Source organism: Eublepharis macularius, chromosome 4, assembly GCF_028583425.1.
Source record: "Eublepharis macularius isolate TG4126 chromosome 4, MPM_Emac_v1.0, whole genome shotgun sequence".
Classification (NCBI taxonomy): Eukaryota; Metazoa; Chordata; class Lepidosauria; order Squamata; family Eublepharidae; genus Eublepharis; species Eublepharis macularius.
Window position 1 is genome coordinate 132,603,525 of NC_072793.1, and position 24,223 is coordinate 132,627,747.

The window sequence follows — 24,223 nt, forward strand, 5'->3', positions numbered from 1 at the left end:
ACTTGATTGTTCTTTATATGTTGAGTAATTCTCATGTTAAATTCAACACATGTATAGCTGAACGTGTGACTGAAACCCCACATTTATGCAGGTACTACTAGCACCTTGTTTCATATGTAAGTTAAACACACTGGCTCTTTCTTACAAACAGGTATACACACATACAGGCAGGTTTATGTGCATCACTGTAACATGTGAACAGGGCTCCTATAAATGCAGAAATAATAACAACAGAAAGCTATGTTTTGTGAAGAAAAAATTGTTCAGCAGAACAGAATCAATCTGTATTGTTGTAAGAGACATGAAAAAATCTATAGTTTGGCAATATAATTTGGTATGCATTAAGGATACCCTTGTAACCTGTTTGTAGCTGTTCTGGGTCATAAGAAGCTGCAAAACCCCTGGATTAGTAATAGCTCATGCACTTCAATACACTGACGCACTAAGAGAACACCGTGTTTGTGTACGGGTATTTCCAACAGACATCAGAAAGAAACTACCCAGAAACAAAAATTGGGAAAACTCATCAGTGTGCTGCTTTTCAGGTGCCTTCCTGTATCTCTCACCCTCCTCCAAAATAATAGCCAGTTTGGAAGCCTTTGATTCAAGGCTGAATAAAGGATCCAAGATCAACAGAGTCCTTCAAGGTCTCTGGCCTTGCAAGCAACAGATGTTAAGCTGCTGCAGATTTTTTGTACCCGTTAAGTGAGTTATAACCTTAAACCTTTATTTCTGGTCTGTTTCCCTGACTCCAGGGACACACCCCTTTCCTACTGGTGTCCCACATACCAATCTCCTTATGCACTGTCTGCCATGGCCCTCCTACAAGCTTGGTTGTGCCGTCAGCTCCCTCTTTCCGTCACGGCAGCAACTTCCTCTCTTTAAACAGACCAACTGAATTAAAGCCACTGACGGATGCTGGCTAACCACAAGGGTTGTGTTTCTGGCTAGCTCTTTTCTAGGTAAAGTGGGAAAAGTCCCTTTCAAGAAGCTATCATCAGAATCTCAGACATGGGGGCGGGGATGGCCAGACCCTTAGAAGTGTCCAGGATTGGTAAAAAAAATTTAAAAGGAAGCTGTCCCTTGTGATGGAAACTGTAATTCATTCTGAGAAGCACTTACAGTTCCTTGCTTTCACAGTTTGTTGTAGGGGTCTTTCCAGATGATTAAAATGCCTGGGATTTTCTCTTTAATGTTTCTCCCACACAAGCAGCAACGCAGAATGTCATCACAACATTCCATTCCAATTTGTAACTGATCGATAGGAGAGCAAGGATTGCTGCCCTTCTGCTCTCAGGAGTTTTTAAAGCAGAAGAACCCTGTAGCACTGGAGAGGCAGAATGTACATCCTTCAAGAAGTTTTTTTTTTATTTAAGAAAAAGGAAGACCACAATTTTCATAAAAGGCTTGAACTGCTGTGGAGGGAGAAAAAGTAGCTTTGCTCACAATCGCCATTTTTCTTTTTAAAAGCTATACAAATGCTGCCAAAAATCTAAAATGAAAAGAAACCGTAGACATGCTATCAGAGGCAGGGAAATTCCAATTTTGCCATTAATAAAATATTGGAGTGCTGGGAATGTACAGTACCCCTAACTGGAAGGAAGCCATCTCATTCCCCTACAACAAACGGGCATCATAACCTGGTCAGTTGGAAGAAGTGCTTCTATGACTAATAACCACATCCAAGGCACTTAACCACATTTCAGTTTTTGTTCTTAGCACTGCATATACGAGACACTTCCATGTTGAAAACTCATGTGGTAAAGAAGGCAGCTTAGAGAGGAGGTAGGCTTAAGAATCCTGTAGTTCAACCTGCAGCTGTGACAATGGCGTAGAAAGAAGTTGAAGGCCTCTCCATATTGCTCTAGCACTGTGTGTGTTTTGAGGGTGCAGTAAAATTGGAACTCCTTTTAAAAGTACAAACAAAGTGAGAATAGCAGCTGATATTTCTCTGTTTGACAAAAATTGCTTGAACTCTGGGCTCGGGGCTTAGTGTCTCGTATCATACCTCCAGCATAGTTACGAGTCTTAAAATTTCATCTACAACTTGGTTATGAAGTTACATCCGTGGTAGAATTAAAACCACCGTTTTTTTAAAAACCAAGAACAGCAGGAGCCCCCCCTCCGCAAACTACTACACTTTGAAGATTTAGAAATGATGTTGCTCAGAAAACAAAAGGGAAGAAAACTTCCACAGGCATCACAGAAGCCTGGATTAATTTAACATTTAACTCATTTGAATGCTTCTGAAGTGTCCAGGCAAACTGAAGAACTTTAGAATGGATCTAACAAACTATGAGCACAAGACACTTGCAGAGGGAGATCTTCCCAATCCTCCTGCACCACTAGCAATTTACTGTCATGTCATGTGGGACAGGGGCTTGTTTAATTAGATCTGGTAAAGGAAAAATGTGTTGAGAAAGAAAATTGCACAGACACTTGTTCATTTTCTCCCTTAACTTCAAAGCCAGGACATTTGAAAAAGTCCTGTCAGCTTCTTCCTCTGGAATTTATTTTAGTCTTCTTATTAATCACCTTTAACTGCCTGTACAGAATGCCTGTACAGAAAGTGGCAAAACAATACAGCCATCTGTCTGTCTTGGTGGAAATGTAATCTGTCCAGGTAGCAACAGCTTTGTATTAGGAGAAGATGAAGCAACTGTAGGGACCTCTCTAAGCTATCCTGCCTGCTGGAAGGCAGAGCAGGAACTTATGCCAAGAAGAAATATATATATATATTTCAAAATAGTTCGGTGGCTACAGGGAAATTCACAGCCACCAGCTGTTTCCCATGATGCAGTAATTCTCGTTACAAGCAAACACTGCCCAGCTTTTACATAACTGGTGATGAAGAACTACTGAAGGATTGCCCAAAGGAGGTTCCCTCTTGCCTTTCATGCTATGACAATGCCACCCCTTCCGCTAACCTAGTTCTCCTTCTTGTTTGGTTCTATAGGATTACATAAGTAAACCAGGACACATTAGATCACGAGCAGCTGGACTGGAATTAATTGGCCAGGGATTGCGTAAAATGTATCATTATAGGAGACACACATACGCACGCTGATACTCTACAACCTGCTCCTGGTAATGAACTCCACCCTAATTACTGTGCAGTGGCTAAAGAGCACATGACCAAAGCAGGTAATGTAGAGCCTCAGGGTCAGTGTTTAGACTAAGGAGCCATCATGGAGCCTCTGAACTTTTCAGCCCTGATTTTGGTAGTGCTTCAAAATCTGAGCTCTCTTAAAAATTAAACTTCTAGCATTTGTGACTGCAAGAAAATCAACTTGCAAATGGCACAAATTCCAAAAAGTCTCTCTTAGCAGTTTCTAGGGGTCAGAATATTGGTTTTTCACTTATTATCTCTCTATTACAATCCTTAGTCATTACTCCACTCACAATCCCTTTTGGACTTGTTTTTCACTCAGGGGCAGAGGAACTGCTCTTAGCCAGTCAGCACAAGCGAAACCTGCCAGAGTTGCAGTGATCAATTCTGATGTTTTCATTTTATCAGAGGTATGCGGGTAGCTTCTACATGTGTTAAGTGGCCCCAAACTTACTCCTCCAAGGTACATTCAGTCAAAAAAGAGAAAGAAAGGAGACCATATATATTGGAAATGCAAGTCCAAAATCTATAGGCGATGTGTTTTTAATCTAAAAAATTCTAGCAACTGCTTCCTAACCCAATTCTGGAAACAGCAGAATGAAGTGCAACAATAATGCAGATCTATTAATAATGAAAGGAGTGTAATTGTAGATGCCACATTTTTAACAGAATTTTCTTTGCTATCATTCTACATTTCTTTATCATTGATAGCTATATTTGTAGATCCAACAAATGCTGAAGGTTCAATACTGCCATGTATTACAGTTTGTTCATCCTTGTCTTTCTAGGTTAACAGATCCAGAGGAGTTAGCCGTGTTAGTCTGTAGTAGCAAAATCAAAAAGAGTCCAGTAGCACCTTTAAGACTAACCAATTTTTTTTGTAGCATAAGCTTTCAAGAATCAAGAAGAGAACTTGATTCTCAAAAGCTTATGCTACAATAAAATTGGTTAGTCTTAAAGGTGCTACTGGACTCTTTTTGATTAGGTTAACAGAGAATCTTTATGGCCAATAATACTAGTTGAGATCCACAGGGCTATGTGTACTGTACATGCCTAGGAACTTTGCAGCCCCACCCTTCCCTCTACAGCTACCTGCACTGCCTTAAGTCAGGCAGACACTGCAGGGCAGCTGTCCCTGAGGCACAAGGAAATGGTTCAATTCTCCTATGTGTGAAGAAGTGCCTTGCATGGGCATAATGGCATGTTTGGATCCCACCTACTGAATTCTACCCCTTCCTGCCTAAAGGAAATGCACTTTTGTACAAATCAAATAAAAGCACCAACAGCTTTAGAAAAAGGACTAATATTCAGGTTTCCTGGCTAAACATGAAAACAGCTGGTAAGAGCAAAAGTTTAAAATGAAATTGACATGTGTGGGAAGCATAGTAAGTCATAGTTGAAAAAACAGACACGTGCCTGAATGTAATAGATAAAAAAAGCCCACATGTCAGTGAGGGATAAAGGGCCAAGTGAACAAATAAATCAGAACTTTACAGCAATGAGGCAGACACAGCAATACAGTCTCAGGCTGCAGTTACTAAATCTCTTCAGTGCTACCACAGCAAAAGCTCACCTTAGGGTTTCCACCGCAAGACTCTGTAGACTTCATTAATATCTCGGCTTGATTTATTTTAATGCAAAGAGGTCTTTACTGTTCTAGTTCCATTAATCCTCATGACCACTAGCAGAAGAGGATAATTTATGTTCTCAATGACAGACAATGAATTGGTGATTGACAAAAATTACCTGCCCTGCTCCAAGGCAAACAAGTATATCCATGATTGGAGACAGACATCAGAACTTGGGCCTTCTCATATCCAAGTTCAGCATTCTATTCATTTGATTATGTGAGCTTTAAAATGTGAACCTTATTTTTTCTTCTAAAAACTGTAGAAGCAATGACTGAACAACAGGAAGACACCCCCCCCAACCCCACTTCAAATCCATCACAATTGTAGGCACTAGGTGTGCCTCTAGAGGGCACAACATACTAGATGTCAATAGGATGGACTTGTTTCCTTCAGCAGCGGTGGCTAATGTACAGGTACACCCACTTTCTTATGCTGTTTATTCCAACCCTCAAATTATCTACGTAAATTCAACTTTCAGGCCTGACAACACCCAGTTTCTAGCAGCCCTGTGACCTGGTTTTAAATGTACAGCATAGCTTTCCCCTGCTTCTGCTATTATTTAACTATGTCATCACATGAACTAATTATCTAGGCATTTGGCAACACACATTGTATGGAGACACTGCACCAGTTATAATCAGAACTGATGATAATTTTAGTCACTTGTCCTTCCTCTGCATGGGCACAATGATGGCTGTCCTTCCTGGTTAAAGATGTGTCACATGCATACCAAAGATAGACACAGCTGAACAAAATAAAATACTCAAGCACAATACCTTGTGAAAAGCCTTGCACAAGACTCATGGAAACTAACTAACTGGGCATACAAAGGTGCCATTTGTTTTATGGGAACTTGTCCAGGAGAAGAATTGGGCAAATTACACTCTCAATTAACAAAACAGCCATTACTACTTTAGGTCCAATAAAATATGTTAGTTTTACAGTTATTCTGAGTAGTGTGCAAATCCAATACAATGTGTAGGTACAGTGATAATGACATCCTTGCTTCCAACATTTTTGTAAGCTAGCCCTCATTAATCCTTGCGAAGTCCAAGGTCTTATTATCTAGTTAACTGAAACCAAATTTATGTCCCTGCTCTTTGCAGTGTGCCAATCAGCTACTGTGCCACATAACTGCAAAAGGCTGCGATTATAAAGAGTGTTCAGCTTCCTTCTTTACTCAGATCCAACAGAAATGCCAAAATTGGGAGAACAGGCAGTTAAACAAGTGATGGTGGGACCTTCCTAGTGCAAACAACAGCATAGTCCTGGTACTTGGTCATCCCTATGGCGCAACCAACCACCCTCTCCCCTAATACGGTCTCTGGGCCAAACATGCTGTTTTTGGTCCAACAGTTGCTAAAAATGTTACTGATTTTAAATATATTTTATCATGCAGATGTAAGCTCATGAGGCCGCCATATGGATAGACTCCACATAGGTATGAGGACATTTGAATGTTCTTCTCACATGGATCTATCAAATCACAAGGGAAATTACCATACTTGCAATTAAGCTTCCTGGAGCTTAGTGATTATTTCCTTTACAGTTGTGTTGACTTGAATGATAAAATGCTTTTAAGCATTTCTCTCATCTTCGTGAAACCCCTGACCACAAGCCCGTGCCTTCCATTTGCAACCATGCTGTAGAATATTTCAATCCAGCCTCTGAATGACTCTGGACTTTCAGAGATGGGAACGTAACAGAAAATTGCTTTATGCTTCCTGTTTCATCATTTCTCCATATCACTTGAAAAAGAGCTTTCACATTTCCTCCCACACTGAGACTTAAAAGCCTTCCTCTACACTTTGAGCATTTACATCTCACTGCAAAGATAATTTCCAGTTTAGATGTTCTGGAGAAGCAGGGAGAGCAGGAAGCACTAGCAAAAGCTTCCTGTTATATGTCTGCATCTCTAATCATCTGAGGTAACTCTCGTCACCTGATGAAGTACATTCTGGATCACAAAAACGTATGGCACAATACATTTGGTAGCACTTAAGGTGCTACAAGACTTGGTTGTTTGGGCTGCAGTGCAGCTCCCCCTCTGGAATTAGTCTGAAAAGATCACCTACTAGACATATCAAGTGATCTTACTTTCCAGGCAGCACATGCTTGTTAAGAAAGCACAACTTTCTTTTCACATGGTTTCCATGCAATATTTTACAGGTGTTGCAAGTGTGAGACATGCTAACATCTGTGAAATCAGCCTTCCCTCTCCTTTCTGGGAGGAATTCAGGTTTTCACAGCTTCATAGTGGAAGTATAGTGGAAACTTGTATGAATTATGAACAGATCCCACAATGAAACAGGAGAAGTTTACACATGTATCATGGGCAGTAATAATTATTAAACCACCCTCCCTACTCTGATATATTTCATCTCCCATGAATCTATTCTGACTTGTAGAACTTCTATAGCTTTGGTTCACACATGCAGAAGAATGAGATGGCAATGAGTGGCAGAGCTATGAGGTGCATTGCTTCTGACTCCAGGCAGTGGGAGAAAGGTTTAATCCCCCCACTCTTTGCATGCTATCTGGGAAGTTTTCTTTTCAACCCTCAATGAATCAATTGCTATTGCAAGTGCTATACAGAATGTGGTTGTATGAACATCAGGGACATCTAATGGCTGCTGCCTGGGATACGATTGCCCACAATCACATATTTTAATAGATTTTTAAAAATTTTATTTTATTTTATTCAATTTATATTCTGTTCTCCCTACAAGCGGGCTGAGAGCAGATCACAGGCAGTAATAAATACAATTAAAAACAAATTGCATAAATTAGATTCAAACATCAGTCAAAGCCTAAAACGGACATTCGCGCCCATATTACACATCACCCAAGCATTAAAACACATCCGTGGGGCAGGGTGGCCAGCTACCAGATGACAACAATCTGGGGGGCAATACTCCCCGCTGGTAGGTGGCCAGTTTTTCAGCCCACCTGCCTCAATGTCCATATGCCTGGTGGAACATCTCTGTGTTGCAGGCCTGGTGGAAAGATAATAAATCTGACTGGGCCCGGGTTCCACAGACAGGGTTCCACCAGGTTGGGCCAGGACCGAGAAAGTCCTGGCCCTGGCTGAGGCAAGGCGAACCTCCCTAAGGCCAGGGACCACCAGTAGATGTTTATCTGCTGAATGGAGTAGTCTCCATTTTGTTGTTATTGTCCGGGGTCAGCAGCCCAGCCCCCGGACTTGCTGACAGACAGTGGCAGGGGGCAGCCGGGAGACAACAGTTCAACCGCTCTGGCTGGCAAACAGAGCCAGAACCTGCATACTCCAGGGGGAAGGGGCGAAAGGCCTAAGCCTCAGAAGGCTGGAGGGAGCAGGGAGAAGCCAGCTAGTCCCACCCTCCAGGAGGAAGAGAGGGGGCTAAGCAGGCTAGAGGAAAAGGGCCAAGGCAGGGGGAATAAGGGCTCAGCAACAACCCAAACAGAGCCCTTACCTGCCAAGGAGGAGAAGCAGCTACTACAGCCCAGAGCCACACCCTGGCTAGAGGACAGCAGCCTGGCTCAGGAGTGGCTAGGAGCCAAGGCCCCCAGGTGCAGCTGCCACAGGCATTCTGGGGGAGGAGATGGGTAGCCCCGCCCAGCATCAAGGAACAGGCAGCCCAGAAGCTGGCCGGGGCAGCTCCTCGTGAGCAAGGCCAGGCATACTCAACAGCACAGAAGCCAGCTGGGGCAGCTCCTCGTGAGCAAGGCCAAGGAGACCTCAGCTGGGGATGGCTCGCATTCAGCCCCACCCTGCCAGCAAGGCAAGGAAGCCAGGAAGGGATTAGTGGTAGGAGGGAAACACCTGAGGGAAGGCACAGCTGGGCCAAGTCAGGAGAGGGAACAAGCCTAGAAGGAGGGTGGGGCGGGGGAAAGGAAACCCTATATAAGGTGGCTAGGAAGAGCTCTGAGGTGGTGGGTGTGAGTAAGGAGTGATGATGTGGAGTGAGAGCACTGCAATGCAAGAGTGGAGGCTTGGAGGAGAGTTCTGGAAGGAGGAGATGATGGAGGACGCAGAGGGTAAGCAGGCCAGGCTGAGCAGGCCAGCGAGTGGACTGAGAGGGAGTCTGGGTGATGAATACTGCCTGTCCTTCCACAGAGCAGGGTCCTGCAGTATCCCTGGTGCCCCTCTGATGTCAGGGCTGGCCCAGCTGGGGCCCTGCCCAGCGGAGACAGCGACAAGCCCTGACAGTTATTATTGCTTTTAAAAAGTCTCTAGGGATGAAGTGGCTCCAACGTTCAAGCAGAAAAGTGTTCCTGAAACCCTTCACACAAACTAGCCAAGCTACTATCCCATAAATCAGAATTTTATAAAGCTTTTACTTTTCAGCTATTTTTATTCCTCTTCTTTAGCACAGGATCACACATCTGATTAATTTTTATAGAGTGAACAACACAACCCACCCACAGCAAAGACATCCCATTCTCTTCCCATTCATCAGAAGCCAATAAATTGTTGTTTTTGAACTAGGACCCTACAAGATACTCATGCAGAGAATAAATGTGTGTAGGGCCTGTGCATTCACTAATCACTTGATAGTTAATATTATATTTATATCCCACTTTTGCTTTGAAAGCTTGCAGGAAGCTCACAGTAATTTCCCCTTGGAGCCCTGATCAGGTCCACACCTTATCTTCAACAAATGCTACACAGCATTAAGTGTTTCTGGATCATTCAGTCAAGGCAAGCCCAACAAGGAGCATCATAAGAGTCAGTCCATAGCATAGTTCTTTCAAAGTCCTGATTTCTTATCAAGATTCCTGTGTTTCTGACAGACATCACAAAAGGTTACAGCAGGCATAATCTTAAATCCAGTTGTTTGGGCAAGAAGGACACTACTGCTTCTCAAAAAAGTGTTTGATGCACGCTACAGACATAGCTTATTAACATTCCATCACCAGCACAGAAGGAATTAAATCCCAGCACTACAATGAATTTCTCAAGCATTAGTAATTTGAGCTCACAGGGGAAGCATATATTAGAGTGGGAGAGTATGCCTACAGTAATGTGCTCTACCACCTCACTTTGTTAATCCTCTGTCAGGTGACTGCTCACAAGATTTCTTTAAGCCTTCCTCCTTTCTTTCTTAGGAAGTCTAAAACTAGGACACGGGGCTTCAATGACCCCAAACTAACACTGTGTTACTTCATAAGATATCTTGGAGGAATTTATATTCCCTAAAAGTTAATACACATTGCACTTTAAAAGGGAATTCCTTGCCTTTTACACAAAATGGAGGCCAGTGTTCAGATGGACTTGCCTCCAAGGGGAAAAGGTTCATGACCCATGAGGAAGAAAGCCCACAGCTCCCTCAGTCTCGCAGCCCACTAATCAACAAAAAGGGGTTTAAAAATGATCAAATGGATTTTTGCCTCCACCTAAGGCATTCAGTGGTTTCCAAGCAGATTTGCAAAAGGACAATTAAAAAAAAAACGTAAATGGAATTCAGAAAAGTATACCAACTGACAGCTCTGCTAAACTGAATAGTTTATCTCATTACATACTGTTTCAGAATCTCCCTTCTACTAGGAAGCTAGCCTCAAAAACCAACGGTAACAGCTAAAAATAATAATTTTCTCTGTGCCTTTGGCACTATCATACAAACGTATTAGAGTCTTAATAACCATAAAAGATACAGGAAGCACTCAACCTTGATCATTGCAAGAAACACTGGAACTTATTTAAGAATCCTGTGACCAAAACATTTATCTTCAACTATTTACCTTAAATGAATTTAGCCCTTCCTAACACACTGATCAGATATCAACTAGGAATATCTTTACTAATCGTAATCTAATCTGTACCACACCCTGTTTAGAAACACAGTAGAAGCTCTAAACCCAAACATTTATTCTGGTATATTTCATTTTCCCCGGAAGTTGGAGGGACAGAGAAGGGAGAAAGTGACTCAGTAAATAATCTAACAGTGAAATCCTAAACAGAGTTTCTCAATGGGTTTGGACTGGAGTAACTCTGCTTAGGATCTCACTGTAAATTACATATTGCCCAACCAGGACAGTTATCCATCCTTCCACTAAATGTGATAGTTCTGATTGGTGTTTTTATGCACAGCATTTCAATTTTCTTCCAATCAATACATTCTTTCATTGTTTTTATGAAGATGTTCTGACTTTGTATAAGCACAGGTCTTCTTTCCATGAGGTATTCCATCGGCCTCAGGATATACAAGTACTACAAAGGCAGGGGAAAGACTTTGCTTGTATCTATTGGAAGCAAGGAAAAGGCTTCAATCTCTCCTTCCCCCAGGACAGGTGGCTGGCCTTCTTTGCATACTAGATGGGAAAAAAAGAATCTATGGTTCACCTCCTTCCCAAGTACATTATAGGTAAACAGTGTGTGTCTATCCACCTGGTGTGCTTGCACACAATGACAAACAGGATGGATGAGGAGGTGATACAGAGACTATGAAAGGCAGAGAGCACCAAACAGCAAAAACACTGGGAGATGCTCTGTATATAATGGTTGGCACAGCTGCAGAGAATTGGGGAGAGGGGTACATAGAGGCAGAAGTTTAGGTCATGTGCCACCCATCAGAGGTAACCCACTTAATTGGGGAGGGGCGGGGGGAAATACAAGCAACACCTTTATTTCCCTCTCAAGAGGAAACACATGAACTGAAGGAGAAGTGAAAGATCAGTGATAAGGAAAGAATGCGTGAGAACTGCCGTTTCAGGACTTGGGATGGGCACGAATCAAAATATGAACCAAAGTTCATCACGAACCGGGTCAGTTCTTTTGGTTCACAAACCAGTGTTGTTGGAGTGTATTTCTAATGAACCGAAACGAACCGCTATGATTCTTAGGGCAGTTTGTTTGGTTTGTTTTTTGGTTCGTCACAGCAGACAGCCTGGCACCGATTAATCTATTCCCTAGGCAACAAGCGGGATGGACTTCTGCAGACCACCTGCAGCCCTGGGAACACCAATGTCAGCCCTCCAAAGCTTGATAAGCATCTCTGGTTGCCAATCAGAGAGTTCTCATTCTGCTCTATGACAGCAGAAGGATATATAACCCCCATCTCTCAGGAGAGTGATTTCAGTTTCCACAGCCAGGCTCAGGGGCTTTTATTATTATTTTGAGCACCCTAGACTCTATGGCACTGCCAGCCTCAGGAGCCAAGCCTAGTGGGTTCCTGTGAGGACTCTTCTTTAGAGCATTTATCCTGGCTGGGAAGGTGCCTGGGTGGCGGGTCAGAGCTCTGACCCCACACCAGTCTCTGTGCCACTGCCAGCCTCAGGGGCCAAGCCCTGTCCAAGCTAAGGTTAACGTCCTTGCTAGGTGCGAATGAACCTCCCCAACCCACAAGGGGAATCTTAACCTCCTTCTCTATGGGTCTTCCCATCCCCTAGTCTACCAGTGCCTGCTGCCCCGTGGCTGCATCCCAGCAGAGGGATTCAGTTATTCATAGTTGGGTTCGTTCCAGGAGGCTCTGTGCCCCCCCTTTGGGAATTCCTTGCCACTAGGCCTCGGCATCCCAACCGCTTGCTGATGCAGCCACCCACATTACCTCCCACACCCCATCTCCTATTTAACCCCCTCCAGAGCAGTTTAGCTGGTCTCAGAGACTGTCATTTCACTCTGGGGGCCATCATTCTGTTCTCAGAGGAAGATTCTCTAACTCCATCCCACGTTTTCATTGCAACTTTTTGATGCTGCGATGTATTGAAATGGAGCCAATGCAAGTCAATTGGCATTCGTGGCTCCCATTATATCTGATGGAACTTTCCTGGGGGCACCTGCTTTGGGGGTCTACAACTTGGACATCCAAAATCCAATCTTTGCCAAACTTGGAGGGTGGCTGGAAGCGAGCCTGCTGAAGACTCCCTGTGAGTTTGGCATCTCTGACTGTCAAAGAGGCTATTCCACAGCCTCTGGAAATGACAAACCATAAACCAAATGAACCAGTTTATGAACTGGGCAAGTTCATAAAAGTTCGTGGTTCGTCAAACCACAACAAACCATGAACCGCCATGAACTGCCATTTTCCCGATTCGTGCCCATCTCTATTCAGGACCCAAGAACAGTCACAATTTGGAATCCCACGTGAAAACAACCATGCATTTTTTTCCTGAAAGACCTCCTCCTCCCAAGCTACAAAGGCAACTCTTCCAGTTCACATGCATAGAATGTGGAGCTCAGTTTAAGCAAAACTGGAGCATATGGATTAGGGAGCTGTACTCCACCAATTTCAGTATTTTTTCTTCCAGCCATATCTGACTTCTGGGATCAGAAAAAAATTGAGGAAAATGCCAGTGTGGATGCTCCATTGCCATAATTTTCAAAAAGTCACGATTAGAGATGGGCATGAACCGATAAACGAACCAAAGTTCATCACGAACCAGTAGTTCATCAGGGCTCATTTCTGATGAACCGCAATGAACCACTATGATTTTTAAAGCGGTTTGTTTGGTTCGTTTTTCGGTTCATCACTGCAGATAGCCTGGCGCCAATCAATCTGTAACCTAGGCAACTGGCGAGGGGGCAGGGGCTTTCTGCAGACCTTCTGCAGATACTGGAAGTGATGTATGTACGAACCAAATGAACAAGTTTGCAAACCGGGCAAGTTCATGGCGGTTCGTGGTTCATGAAACACAATGAAATACGAACCACCATGAACCATTTTTCCGGTTCGTGCTCATCTCTAGCCATGACCATCTGCAAGGAACCCTGGTTTCTCACCCACCATTTTCACATTTTTGAAAGATTTACAAAAAGCTCCTTTAGAGATAAAATGCATCATGCTTTTTTAAAAAATAAAAACAAATAGACAGTCCATCTCTTTACAGAATGGTCACTGCCCCCTCAAGCTTGGAGCGCACAATGGTGATGTTCTTTGGGTGGGGGTTAAAAATGCAGACAACAGCCATTACATTGGGCTGGGTTATCACACTATGATAGCTGGGCAGGGAGTTTGAGAGGGTATAATGGTAAGGGAAAATACTGTCATCTAGATGAGACAATATTTCCTAGTTTACCACTTTTTGATGCCTTATGTTTAATCAGTGATTAGATGTGTCTAATGTATTGGAATTGTGGCTTTAGTGTGTGTGTGTATTTTTCTGTTTTTCCTAAGTCTTACACAACAGTATGAAATTGGGCTTCATTTGATTAGTCAAAAGCAGAGCCCGCTGGAATAACATTTCAGGAACAATATTCCATGCTTACCTTTATCATTTCTGCCACGTAACTTTCAGGGCCTGTATATTCAGTGGAGTCCTTTACTTTGACTAAGACAATGAAGAACAAATAGTGCCACATGTTGTGCTCCTCTTTAATGTGCTCTTCAAAAGTGACTGTCTTGTTATCAAACTTGTCTCTTTCCAGACCTAGTAGGAAAACACAGTCAAATTGTCATTAATGAATTTTTAAAAACAGAACAGCACTATCTACTTCACAAAGATTTATACAATTAAATCACAGACATTTAGGGGTGCATTTTTCCTGTTTACATATAGAGGACTGAATGCATGTGTAAGAAGGCATCTGACCTAGGGCTGCCAACTTTTAAATTGTCCCTCTAGCTGTCCCTTTAATATCAGCGTGATCTACAACAAATAGCAGGCGATACTACTTTCCTCCACGCCACAAAAAGCTTCAACTGTCCATTTCAGACATTAAGCCTCTCTATTAATGAGAGAGGATGATAGAGGCCACTTGGCAACCCTAATCTGTCCCTTTGGTCTAAGTCTACCAGGAGCTTCAACTTGTACTGGCCCACTATCCATCCACTAGAAGCAAGAGAAGTTACACCGTGTGCCTAAGGCTGTCTTTCAGTAATCTTTCTTGTCCCACCCCTCATGCTCCAATTTGGCTAACTTTTTCTTAGTCCAAGACCCAAGGGTGGGAGGTGGGGGGTCCAATAGCAACTCAAAGATCAACTAGATTGGTCTACTTGGTCTTTAAGGTGCTATTGGACCTGGATCTTGCTGTTTGACTGTAGACCAACACGGCTACACTTGAAATTAACTTTTCTTAAGTGTTTAAAGCACTATATTCAGTTAAATCTACCCTCAATTTCCCTTTCTATTTTAAAAATGAAAAGCTGCATTTCTTTAAATGCTGAAAACTGCTCAGATATGGGATAAGTAGGTCAGTGATCTATCTATTTTCCAGCCAATTAGCACTGTGCATTGCATGGAGAAAGAACAGGTTTCATCTGAGACTGACTTGAAAGAGAAGAATGTACATGTGACCAAGATATGGAGAATGCCTGTCCATAGCAACATCACCTCTAAATTTAGGGAGGGATGTCTGAATATACCCCAACTTTTTAAAAATTTCATTATATGACAAGAGGATAGAGCTGAGAATCAAAATAATGATCTAACTGGAGACACAATAAGGGTTTTACTAACTTTGCAGTATTCCAAAGACATATTCCATTTTTGAATATGAATTTTTTGTATCGAACTAGAAGATGTACCAGTTTTACAGCACTTGCTTTTACACTTACCACAAATAAAGCAAGTTGTTTTTAATATTTCTTCTTTCTTCTGTTTCTCACTTCTGAGATCAGCAAATGTGTCAATAATAACACCAAAAATCAAGTTGAGGACAATAATGATCACCATGAAGAAGAAGAGAAGGTCATAGATCACCCTTGCAGCAAAAAGTGGTTCCTGAAATATAAATGATTTTCAGATGCGTGAACAAATTTATAGTGAAATATGATATGATGGAAGGAAGAGAGAACTAAGTGATGGTAAGTGAAACAGAGAAGGAAAAAAGCAATGCTATGAAGAAGTGCAGCTAGCTGCATATGTAAATGTATGCTGGAAGGGGAATAACTGGGCATTCCCTCCCTTTCTCAGAAGACTTTCGATTTCCTACCTCTGGCCTTACAAACACTGTCAATAATTACTGCAAGAGCACTATTTTTTTAAAAAAAGAAATGGTTTTCCTACTGCAGGTATCAACTGCTATGGTCATAACAGATTTTTTGTATGGTCAGAATGTTATTCACAAGTCATAGAAAGTAAACCTCGTAAGGGCTTACTGCTAAGGCCTTGCACAAATAACAGAACTTAATTATCTCTTCACTGTCAACTTCTGAATCTCAAAAGCCCGTTTTTTACAAAGTAGTTTTATTTTCTGCCTCTTCAAGCGTTTGTGTTTCCATAAAATGAAAAAAACCCTGATACATCCTTACTATTCACTAGGGTCTAATCAATTAGAAGCAATTACACATAAAGGGTTGTTCTACCATAAGGCCACAGTCTGGTTTGGAATAGATGAGTGAGCTTTTTATCTCAGATTGCTGCTTCCTCCCCTTCCCCTCATGTGCTACAATTCAATTATTTACACTTAGCACAAGTTGTTGCTTGCTGTTACACCCAATCTAGCAAATGTTGGCTTGAACTTTACAGCAAGGTTATTTCCAAGCGTGGTTTGTAAGCCTGGTTTGAAAGGCAGGCCCAAGTCACAGTTTGCTGATTCAGATGTAACTACCAACTAAGATTTGTGTTAAAGTGAAAGTTACTAACTGATTTGTATTATACACAGTCAGGAAGAAAGGGAGGGTAAACTAGAACAAAGCTCATTCATGTAGCACCAAACCAGGATTAGGCATTATTAATACACACTACATCTAGCCTGACCACATTGCATTAGCTTCCAATTTGTTTTCAGTCACAATTCAAAGTGCTAGTTTTAACCCTTTAAAGTGTATTTTTAGTCAATTTTTCCTCCAAGGATCTATAGTTGTCCCCACTTCAACTTTATCCTCAAAACCATCCTGTGAGGTAGGTAAGTCTGAGAGAGGATGATTTGCCCATGTTGACCCAGTAAATTTTATGGAAAGTATTTTAACTGGTGTCTGCTGTGTCCTAGTCCAATACCCTGACCACTACACCATGCAATCCTAAAATGGTTGGGACATAATACTGCCTTCAACATACAGGCTGACCCATACACTGAGATCATCTAGAGGGGCCCTGTTTTGTACAACAACAAGAGGATTAGTGGATGGCAGCTTAAGACAGGGCCTTTGCTGTAGCAGCACGAGCAATGTAGAATATTCTCCCTCAGGAAGTATATTTTGCTCCCCCTTTCATGGCTTTCAAGAAGGTTGCTAACGCACATTTGTTTCATCAAGCTTTTGGCTTAACTTATGGCCCACTGCATATTTTAATGCTGCTGCCTCCAGATGTTAAGTTGTGTGTTATGCGTTATTTTATGCATTGTATTATATTGAAATGTTGAGTTTCTTACATAGTTTACTTGGTGAAACTGTGCACTAAAATAGGAAGATGGTTAAAAACTGCATGTCTGAATAACTCACAGAAACATTAGCACTTCTGCTACCCTTAAATGAAGTCAACTACTCAAACCTCTATGCACTTGACACTGTACAGCGATATAGAAGATTTTTAACATGGAAAAACACTTTGATTCATTCAGTAACAACAACAACATTCGATTTATATACTGCCCTTCAGGACAACTTAACACCCAGTCAGAGTGGTGTTATGATTATCCCCACAACAATAATCTCCTTGTGAGGTGGGTGGGGCTGAGAGAGCTCTGGAAGAGCTGTGACTGACCCAAGGTCATCCAGTTGGCTTCAAGCAATGGAGTTGGGAATCAAACCTAGTTCTTCAGATTACAGTCCCGCCGCTCCTGACCACTACATCAACCTGTCCTATTTGGTTCTCTTCCACAACAATCATTTACCTCTTTGGACGGTTTCCTGAGCACGTCTCCTACTCCACCCCCACTCCGCAGGCCATGGCTAAGCACAGTAACAATGCACATCAGCAATGTCTCACATGTATGCTCCTTATCCTCTTCCTCAGCTTCTTCAGAAATCAGCTCTGTTAAACACCGCAAGTTAGTACAGTATGGTGAGGGTTGAAAATCAGTCACATTTAAATCTATTCCCACATTCTCCCTCTGCTTGAACTTACATAGACAACCTATGAGAATACTCAATACACAGTATTAGGCTAATTTCTCCCTCTAATTCTACTCTTTGGGTACAGAGTTATGGTGTATGTCATAATATGAAGGAAACAAGTTTTAGGTAGGTAGCCATGCTGGTCTGCAGTAGAACAGGGAATCCAGTGGTACCTTATAGATAACAAGATTTTAAAGTTTCCCCATATAGTAGGATAAGATACGGCTTTCCTGTTACATGTTATGACACAGAAACCACCATATTCTGAGCAGCTAAGAATTGTAAAAGGAGCCCAGAACAAGGAGAAATATATGTACTTCACACAGAAGAACTATCTGTTTATACTCTTGTATCTTGAGTATAGCAAGTATAATGGTGAAAATAGACCCCTTTCTAATCTTAGAATAATTTAAAGTAGTTATAAATACAAATCATTATGGTTATATATTATAACAGAGATTATATATCTGGGAACCTCCACATTTGCAGAAAAACACAAAGATTTTTTTTAAAAGATGAGGGGGATTAAAATTTCCCCAAAATGAAGAATGCCAATGGAGATGTGGTAAAAACTCACGAGATTACAGTCAGCACTGTGCAGTTGCCTAGCAACCAAAACAGTACAGCCTGGGCCTAAACAGCTCCTGCCTGCCTGCAACTTGGAAGAAAGCAGCAGCAGTGAACACTGAAACAGAAAAAGTTGGGGTGGGGGAGGCAGGAGGGACAGAAATGGCTGCTAAGACAAAGGGAGTGAAAAATGAGGCTTAGGGAGAAAAATCTAGGACACAGAGGGGGACAGTGTGGAGGGTGGGATTTCCCTCTCCTGTGAGTTTTATATCAAATTCTGAACTGGTCAGAGAGATTTTTAAAAATCTTTTTTTTTTTTTTTTTTTTAGATTTTTAAAAATCTATACCATGAGCCAGGGACAGACAGGGCGGATTTTTCTACAAGTCTGAGGAAAATTACTAAACGTAAATTATTTAAAATGGGAGTTAGAAAAACCTAACAAATATAGAAGAAATTTAAGAAAAGTATGCCAGTGAGATTTCATAAGACTACGTTGTGATATCTCAGTGGCCATCTGAGGGATGCTAGGCAACACTGTTATTACAGGAGATTCCAAGCCTCAGACAGTGCTAATATGGCAGAGGGGGGTGATAAGCAGACTGAAAAGGTAGAAGGTAGGAGGAAGGAAAGGTAAAACTAGAAGTGGAAAAGCAAAAAAGGTAAAAAAAATACTGAAAATGCAGGAGTGGAATAGAAAAAAGTGGGAGGGTAAGGTAGGGAGGAACAAAGGCTACTAGGAGAAGAAACAGAAAAAGACTGGCAAATAAATAGGTGGGAGAGATGGGATAAGGCTGCAGGCACTGCCAGGGGGAAGGCAAAGTGGAAAGAAACAGGGAAAGGGGGGATGGGAAAATGGGATTCCCACCCCCTCCCGAATCCTTAAGATTCCCCCAAATCCCCAATTTCCTTGCCAGGTGAATAAAAATTGTTAGACAGGAGCATCTCTGAAGCCAGGCTGTAGGTGCATATGAGTGACCATAACACAAGGCTCGCAAGTCCAGCTAACTATCGCTGGCTCTCTCTGAGAATTCCAAGTATCCATGTATTCTTGTGTCTTCTCAATCTGTTGAAAAGTCCACCCAAAGAATGGGGATGGAAGAATGTTTGTATCAGTACATCTGTCCTGAATTCAGAGGTGTGTGATGATGCTGACATAAGTTGTTTTGTCAGATTGCAACTACGTGACCATGCTGTATGGTCTACATGTATATTAGAGATTTGCCTCCATGTGTGAATTGTTGGGAGTGAAAGCTTCACATGCTTTTTTCATCAAGCTCAGCAAGGAAGTTTAGAGTATGAAGTAAGTGTATGAACTGGGATGCGGGGAAGTAATAGATGAGTGATGCTGACAAAAAACTGTAGTGTGAGTGGCTTGGAAGGATGGTTAAAATTTGTAACAACCCTACCCGGGAGTGGGAGGTTTTCCCATATGAAACAAAAACAGCACCACAGCCTAACATACCATTATTACTAGCAGCCACTGTGACCCATTCCAAATCATTGTAGCAAATTCTTACAAAAAGTCTAGAGTGCAGATCTAGAAGTCCACACAATGGGGCAAAGTTCAGATAAAGAGGATTTTTCTACAAATCTGGGACAGCCCCCAGGTTTGCAGCAGAATCTGAAAGAAAAAAAATAGTAGCAAAAGCAGGACTTTTAAAAATCTCCAGAATTCCAACTTGGGGGCAGGGGATGAGATCTCACAACTTCACTTCACAATATTTTGGCTGCCACTTTGAGGGTTGCTTAGCAACCATGATAGCAGTGGATGGTGGTAGGAGCAGCAGGAACTAATTAGTGGGCATGGCACTGAGAAAGAGAGGTGGTGCAGATGAGCAAGTCTGTCAGGCAGGTAGGAGTTGGTGGTGGTGCCAATGAATGAGTGAAGTAGTGAAGACGGTGGTGGTGGTGGCACAGGTCAGTAACACAGTGGTAGTGGTAAAGGAAATACATAATAATAAGAGGCGGCAGTTCCAGGAGGATGAAGGCAGCAGTAGGGAGGAGGGGGGAAAGGAAGCAGGAGGAAATCAGATTTTCCCTGTCCTGCCTCCTTTTGTGTGTGTGTGTGTGTGTGTGTGTGTGCATACATTTGTAGCATCTGGTGGAGCTGGAGTATAAGGATTCTAGGCCAAGTAGCGCCTGGATCATGAATCATGCAATTAAAAGAGCAATTTAAAATTGTAATATGAAAACCAAACAGTGAAAGATACTTACCTGCTGAAGGAACAACTGAAGAACAGTTTTCCCCGTTCTCTATTCTACATACATCGGAATACAGGAACTCCCTGGTCATTTTTTCACTAGTTTCAGTGTGTTGATCTGTAACAGATGCATGCTTAGATTTGAAAAAATATGCTTTAAAATGATGGTAGAGTCTTTGACCGTTCCTATACATTACAATAATATTTAGTTTAAAAATCAGATCACCCAGTTCTGATACATGAGCCCTACAAAAGACTTAAACACAGAAAAATGTAATCTTATAACAATGCATGCATATCTTGCCAACATCCTTGGAAAGTTTAAATAACATTTAACATTCTGAACACTGAGAGTTTACAATACTTGAAAACTCCTTCATTGTTTCTCTAGATTTGATTCAAAATTGTATGCTTGGCGGTTATGAACAGCTGGCATTGCTCATACATGATCCCCAAAAGAGAGACAGTTTTGTGGCGCTTGCATTTTTCATACATTGAATGCCACAAAACAAAATGAGTAGTGATACGGGGGGGGGGGGGGACTTTCATGAATGTGTGGGGTGAAATCTAAAACTTATTCGTCACGCAACATGAATATTTTAAATTTCCAGTGTATATGCCAGATATACCAGACCTTGCTAAGTGAAGTATCATTCAAATGAAAAGTTCAGTGTGTGAAAGTCACAAGGGGACACTCCTAACAATTACTAGGTCTGAATTCATGTCCAAGAAGGGACTGGGACTCTTGCAACCTTCATCAAAGAGCCCCATAAAAATTACATCCTGCATGAAAAACAGACACGGGCACAAAGCGAAATATGAATCAAATGTTGTGACAAAATGGGCTGATTCATGCATTGCAAAAACACATTTCATGGGGCTGCATTTTTCATGAAATCCACAACTTTTGGGGCCGATTCATTTGATTCGTGAATGCTTCATGATGCCAGATGCAACATAGTCCCAGAATATCTGCAGACCTTTTGTTGCTGTGGAAACCCCAATCTTAGCCTGCCTAACCTTGATAGGCAGCTCTCCTTGCCAACCTGAGAGCTGAGCAATGCGGGTCTGTGCAAGTTTACTTGGGAACTGTAGTCTGTTTCCCTTCTCCATTTTTAAAAACGGGATGGTGGAGTACTGGCGGCAGTGGCAGCCTCAGCAGCTCCTTCTGCAGCTGCTTGCCAGCTTCAGGAACCCTTCCCTGACTCTCTACCTCCCATCCTCCTGCTGCTCTGACATGCCTTCCCATCCTCTAGTCCCCAAGCTCCCTGGAGCGGATCCTGAGCGGATCCACTCTGCTCGGCTTTTCCTTTGAGAACTCGGAGGTCGGGGGGAGGGCATGTTAGAGCAGCATGAGGACAGGAGGGCGGGAAGGAAAAGTCAGCAAAGAGAACCCGAAGAGAGGAAAACCCAAGCAGATCTGCTCTGCTTGACTTTTTTTCCAGCAGTGGCAAAAAGCAGGAGGACAGGAGGGAAAATTCAGCAATGAGAGCCTGAATAGAGCTACTTGGAGGGCGGCTGGAGGAAAGCCTGCTGAAGTCTCCCTGTGAGCGAGCTTAGCATCTCTGGGTATGAAGGGGGCTGTTGTAGGGCCCCGGGATCTGATGAATCATGAACCTAACAAACCTAACGAATCGTTTTGCGAAACGGGACAATTTCGTGAAAGTTTGTGGTTCATGTTTCGTGGAACGTGACGAACCACGAAACTCAGGGTGTTTTTTCCCGTTTCGTGCCCATCTCTAATGAAAAAGTCTCAGTCAAGTCTGAGAGCAGTCTGCATATCCTCAGAGCTGCTGTACCACAGCTGAAATTTCCACATAACTAAAAGCCTTCAAGTACATTTCTAAGAAGAGAGTGTTTGAAGAAGATCCCTTCTTCAAAACAAGTACTCTACCACAAATTTTGTTAGTCTTATAGGTGCTACTGGACTCTTGATCTTTTACATTGCTACAGACATGGCTACCCATCTTGATCTATCTCATGAAAGGAAGTCATTGGATCTAGTTTAGTGAAAGGAAGTACGTCAATTCAACTCACGTTTTTTAAAAGTTACAAAATCATCCTAATCACATAATTTGAAGTCATTTGGAGATGCATCTAGCTTCCAATGGGCTTTTAAAAAGTTTAGTGTACTTGCATCTTTGATACTAGTGTATTAGATAAGATAATCCCTACTAAAGTGTGTCACAGGATGACAGAACATGCACAAAGTCCTCAATAGACAAGTTCAAGCAGCCATGGCTATTTGGCAGCCTCGGCATTACCATTTTTAAAAAATCAAGACTCTATGAAAGGGAATCTGATTTTACAAAGCAGCCATCATCAGCAGAAGTAATTCAACTTCCTAGATACAGCTCTTGATGTATTTTCAGGGCTAGCCAACTTAAAAGGGGAAAAAAGTATGTTCACTACCTACCTGGCAATAATGTTTCATTAGGCAATTTATCTACTTCCAAGATAAAGTCATCCTTGAAGAACAGGTAGCCCACTATTGAGAACAGGTAAACCAAGATAAGAGCAAGAACAGCAGTCAAGATAATGGAGCGTCCATTGCGAGTGACACTTTTAATGACATTCAACAAGGTCTCCTCTCTGTACACCAAGTCAAAAAGCTGGAAAAAGAGGAGTTCATAAGATTTCACAAGGTACATCAAATTAACCACATCAAACTAGAACTAGAACATCAAACTAGAACATGCAGTAAGAGATATGACTAACCTATGGTTGTATGTACAGCTTTCATTGGGAAATGCTAATAACATTTATTTTTTAAAAAAAAGTTTAAAAATTGCTGTCTGAAGTAAGTAGGAAAAACTGAAACCAAAAACCAAAGCCTAAACAAAAGCTACAACGTTATACAATCATCTGAATGGGAAAGCCAATGATGTATCACTATTGTTCTTTCAAAATGTACATAAAAATTACAAAACACAGTTGTTTTGCATTCAACATTTCTTGATTTAGAACTGAAACTAGAGCAACACAATCAAGATATGCAACTAAACTAATAGCATATTGATCACTTGTTCACCCAACTGAGTAAGTGGCATATTCCTTTGGGTTCCCCCTTCCTGCTACCTCCACACCCATCATGTGGTATACAGCTAAAATGCAATGTAATTGCAGCTTCGGAATCAAGGAAATCCCCAGATGAATAATTAGTACATCAGTGAAAAGTGTCAGTGTGGCCTAATGGAAGATTTGCATCTTCTGTAACTGAACTAGATACGTGAAGAAGTGAGCTGTGAGCTTTCGTGAGCCACAGGTATCTGAAGAAGTGACCTGTGGCTCACGAAAGCTCATACCCTACCACTAATTTTGTTAGACTTAGAAGTGCTACTGGACTCTTGCTCTTTTCCATTGCTACAGACAGACTAACATGGCTACCCGTCTGATATAACTGAATTAATCTGTGAAGAAACTGGCCCCAAATTAAAGAAAGCTGATCACACTTATATCAAGATTAAATGATTCACTCTTCTAGTAGAACTGCATGCTGCCTTGACACATATTTCAAAACTCATATATGCCAAGGAAATATGAATGGAACAGGTGATGGAGGGTTAAGTGCCCCTGCAACCTACCAACTGGCTCCTTCAAGTATCCTTCCCTCAATTTGCCTTTCAAGGTTGGAAACACAACATGTAATTCCGTCCATAAATTAGCGGCAACTAATCTCTTCCACTGATTTTAACGTTAGCTAGATTAGGCCAATTTTCTTCTCCCCCGTGGAGTTGCACTTGACTATCTGAACAGTAGCCATTCCAGATGAAGACCCAGATGCAAAGAGAAGCTTAAAT

The 24,223-nt window shown here is 42.0% G+C and overlaps 1 protein-coding gene across 1 annotated transcript in view; it reads right to left on the bottom strand.

Annotated features, from left to right (window-relative positions):
• ITPR1 (inositol 1,4,5-trisphosphate receptor type 1) overlaps positions 1-24,223 on the bottom strand; it is a 282,814-nt gene that overhangs the window by 14,099 nt on the left and 244,492 nt on the right. The window contains exons 51-55 of the mRNA XM_054975949.1: positions 22,840-23,035; positions 20,437-20,541; positions 17,432-17,571; positions 15,213-15,378; positions 13,925-14,085 (exon numbers count right to left, since the gene is read on the bottom strand). Of these exons, the coding sequence (XP_054831924.1) occupies positions 13,925-14,085; positions 15,213-15,378; positions 17,432-17,571; positions 20,437-20,541; positions 22,840-23,035 (768 nt within the window). The remainder of the gene's footprint in view (positions 1-13,924; positions 14,086-15,212; positions 15,379-17,431; positions 17,572-20,436; positions 20,542-22,839; positions 23,036-24,223) is intronic.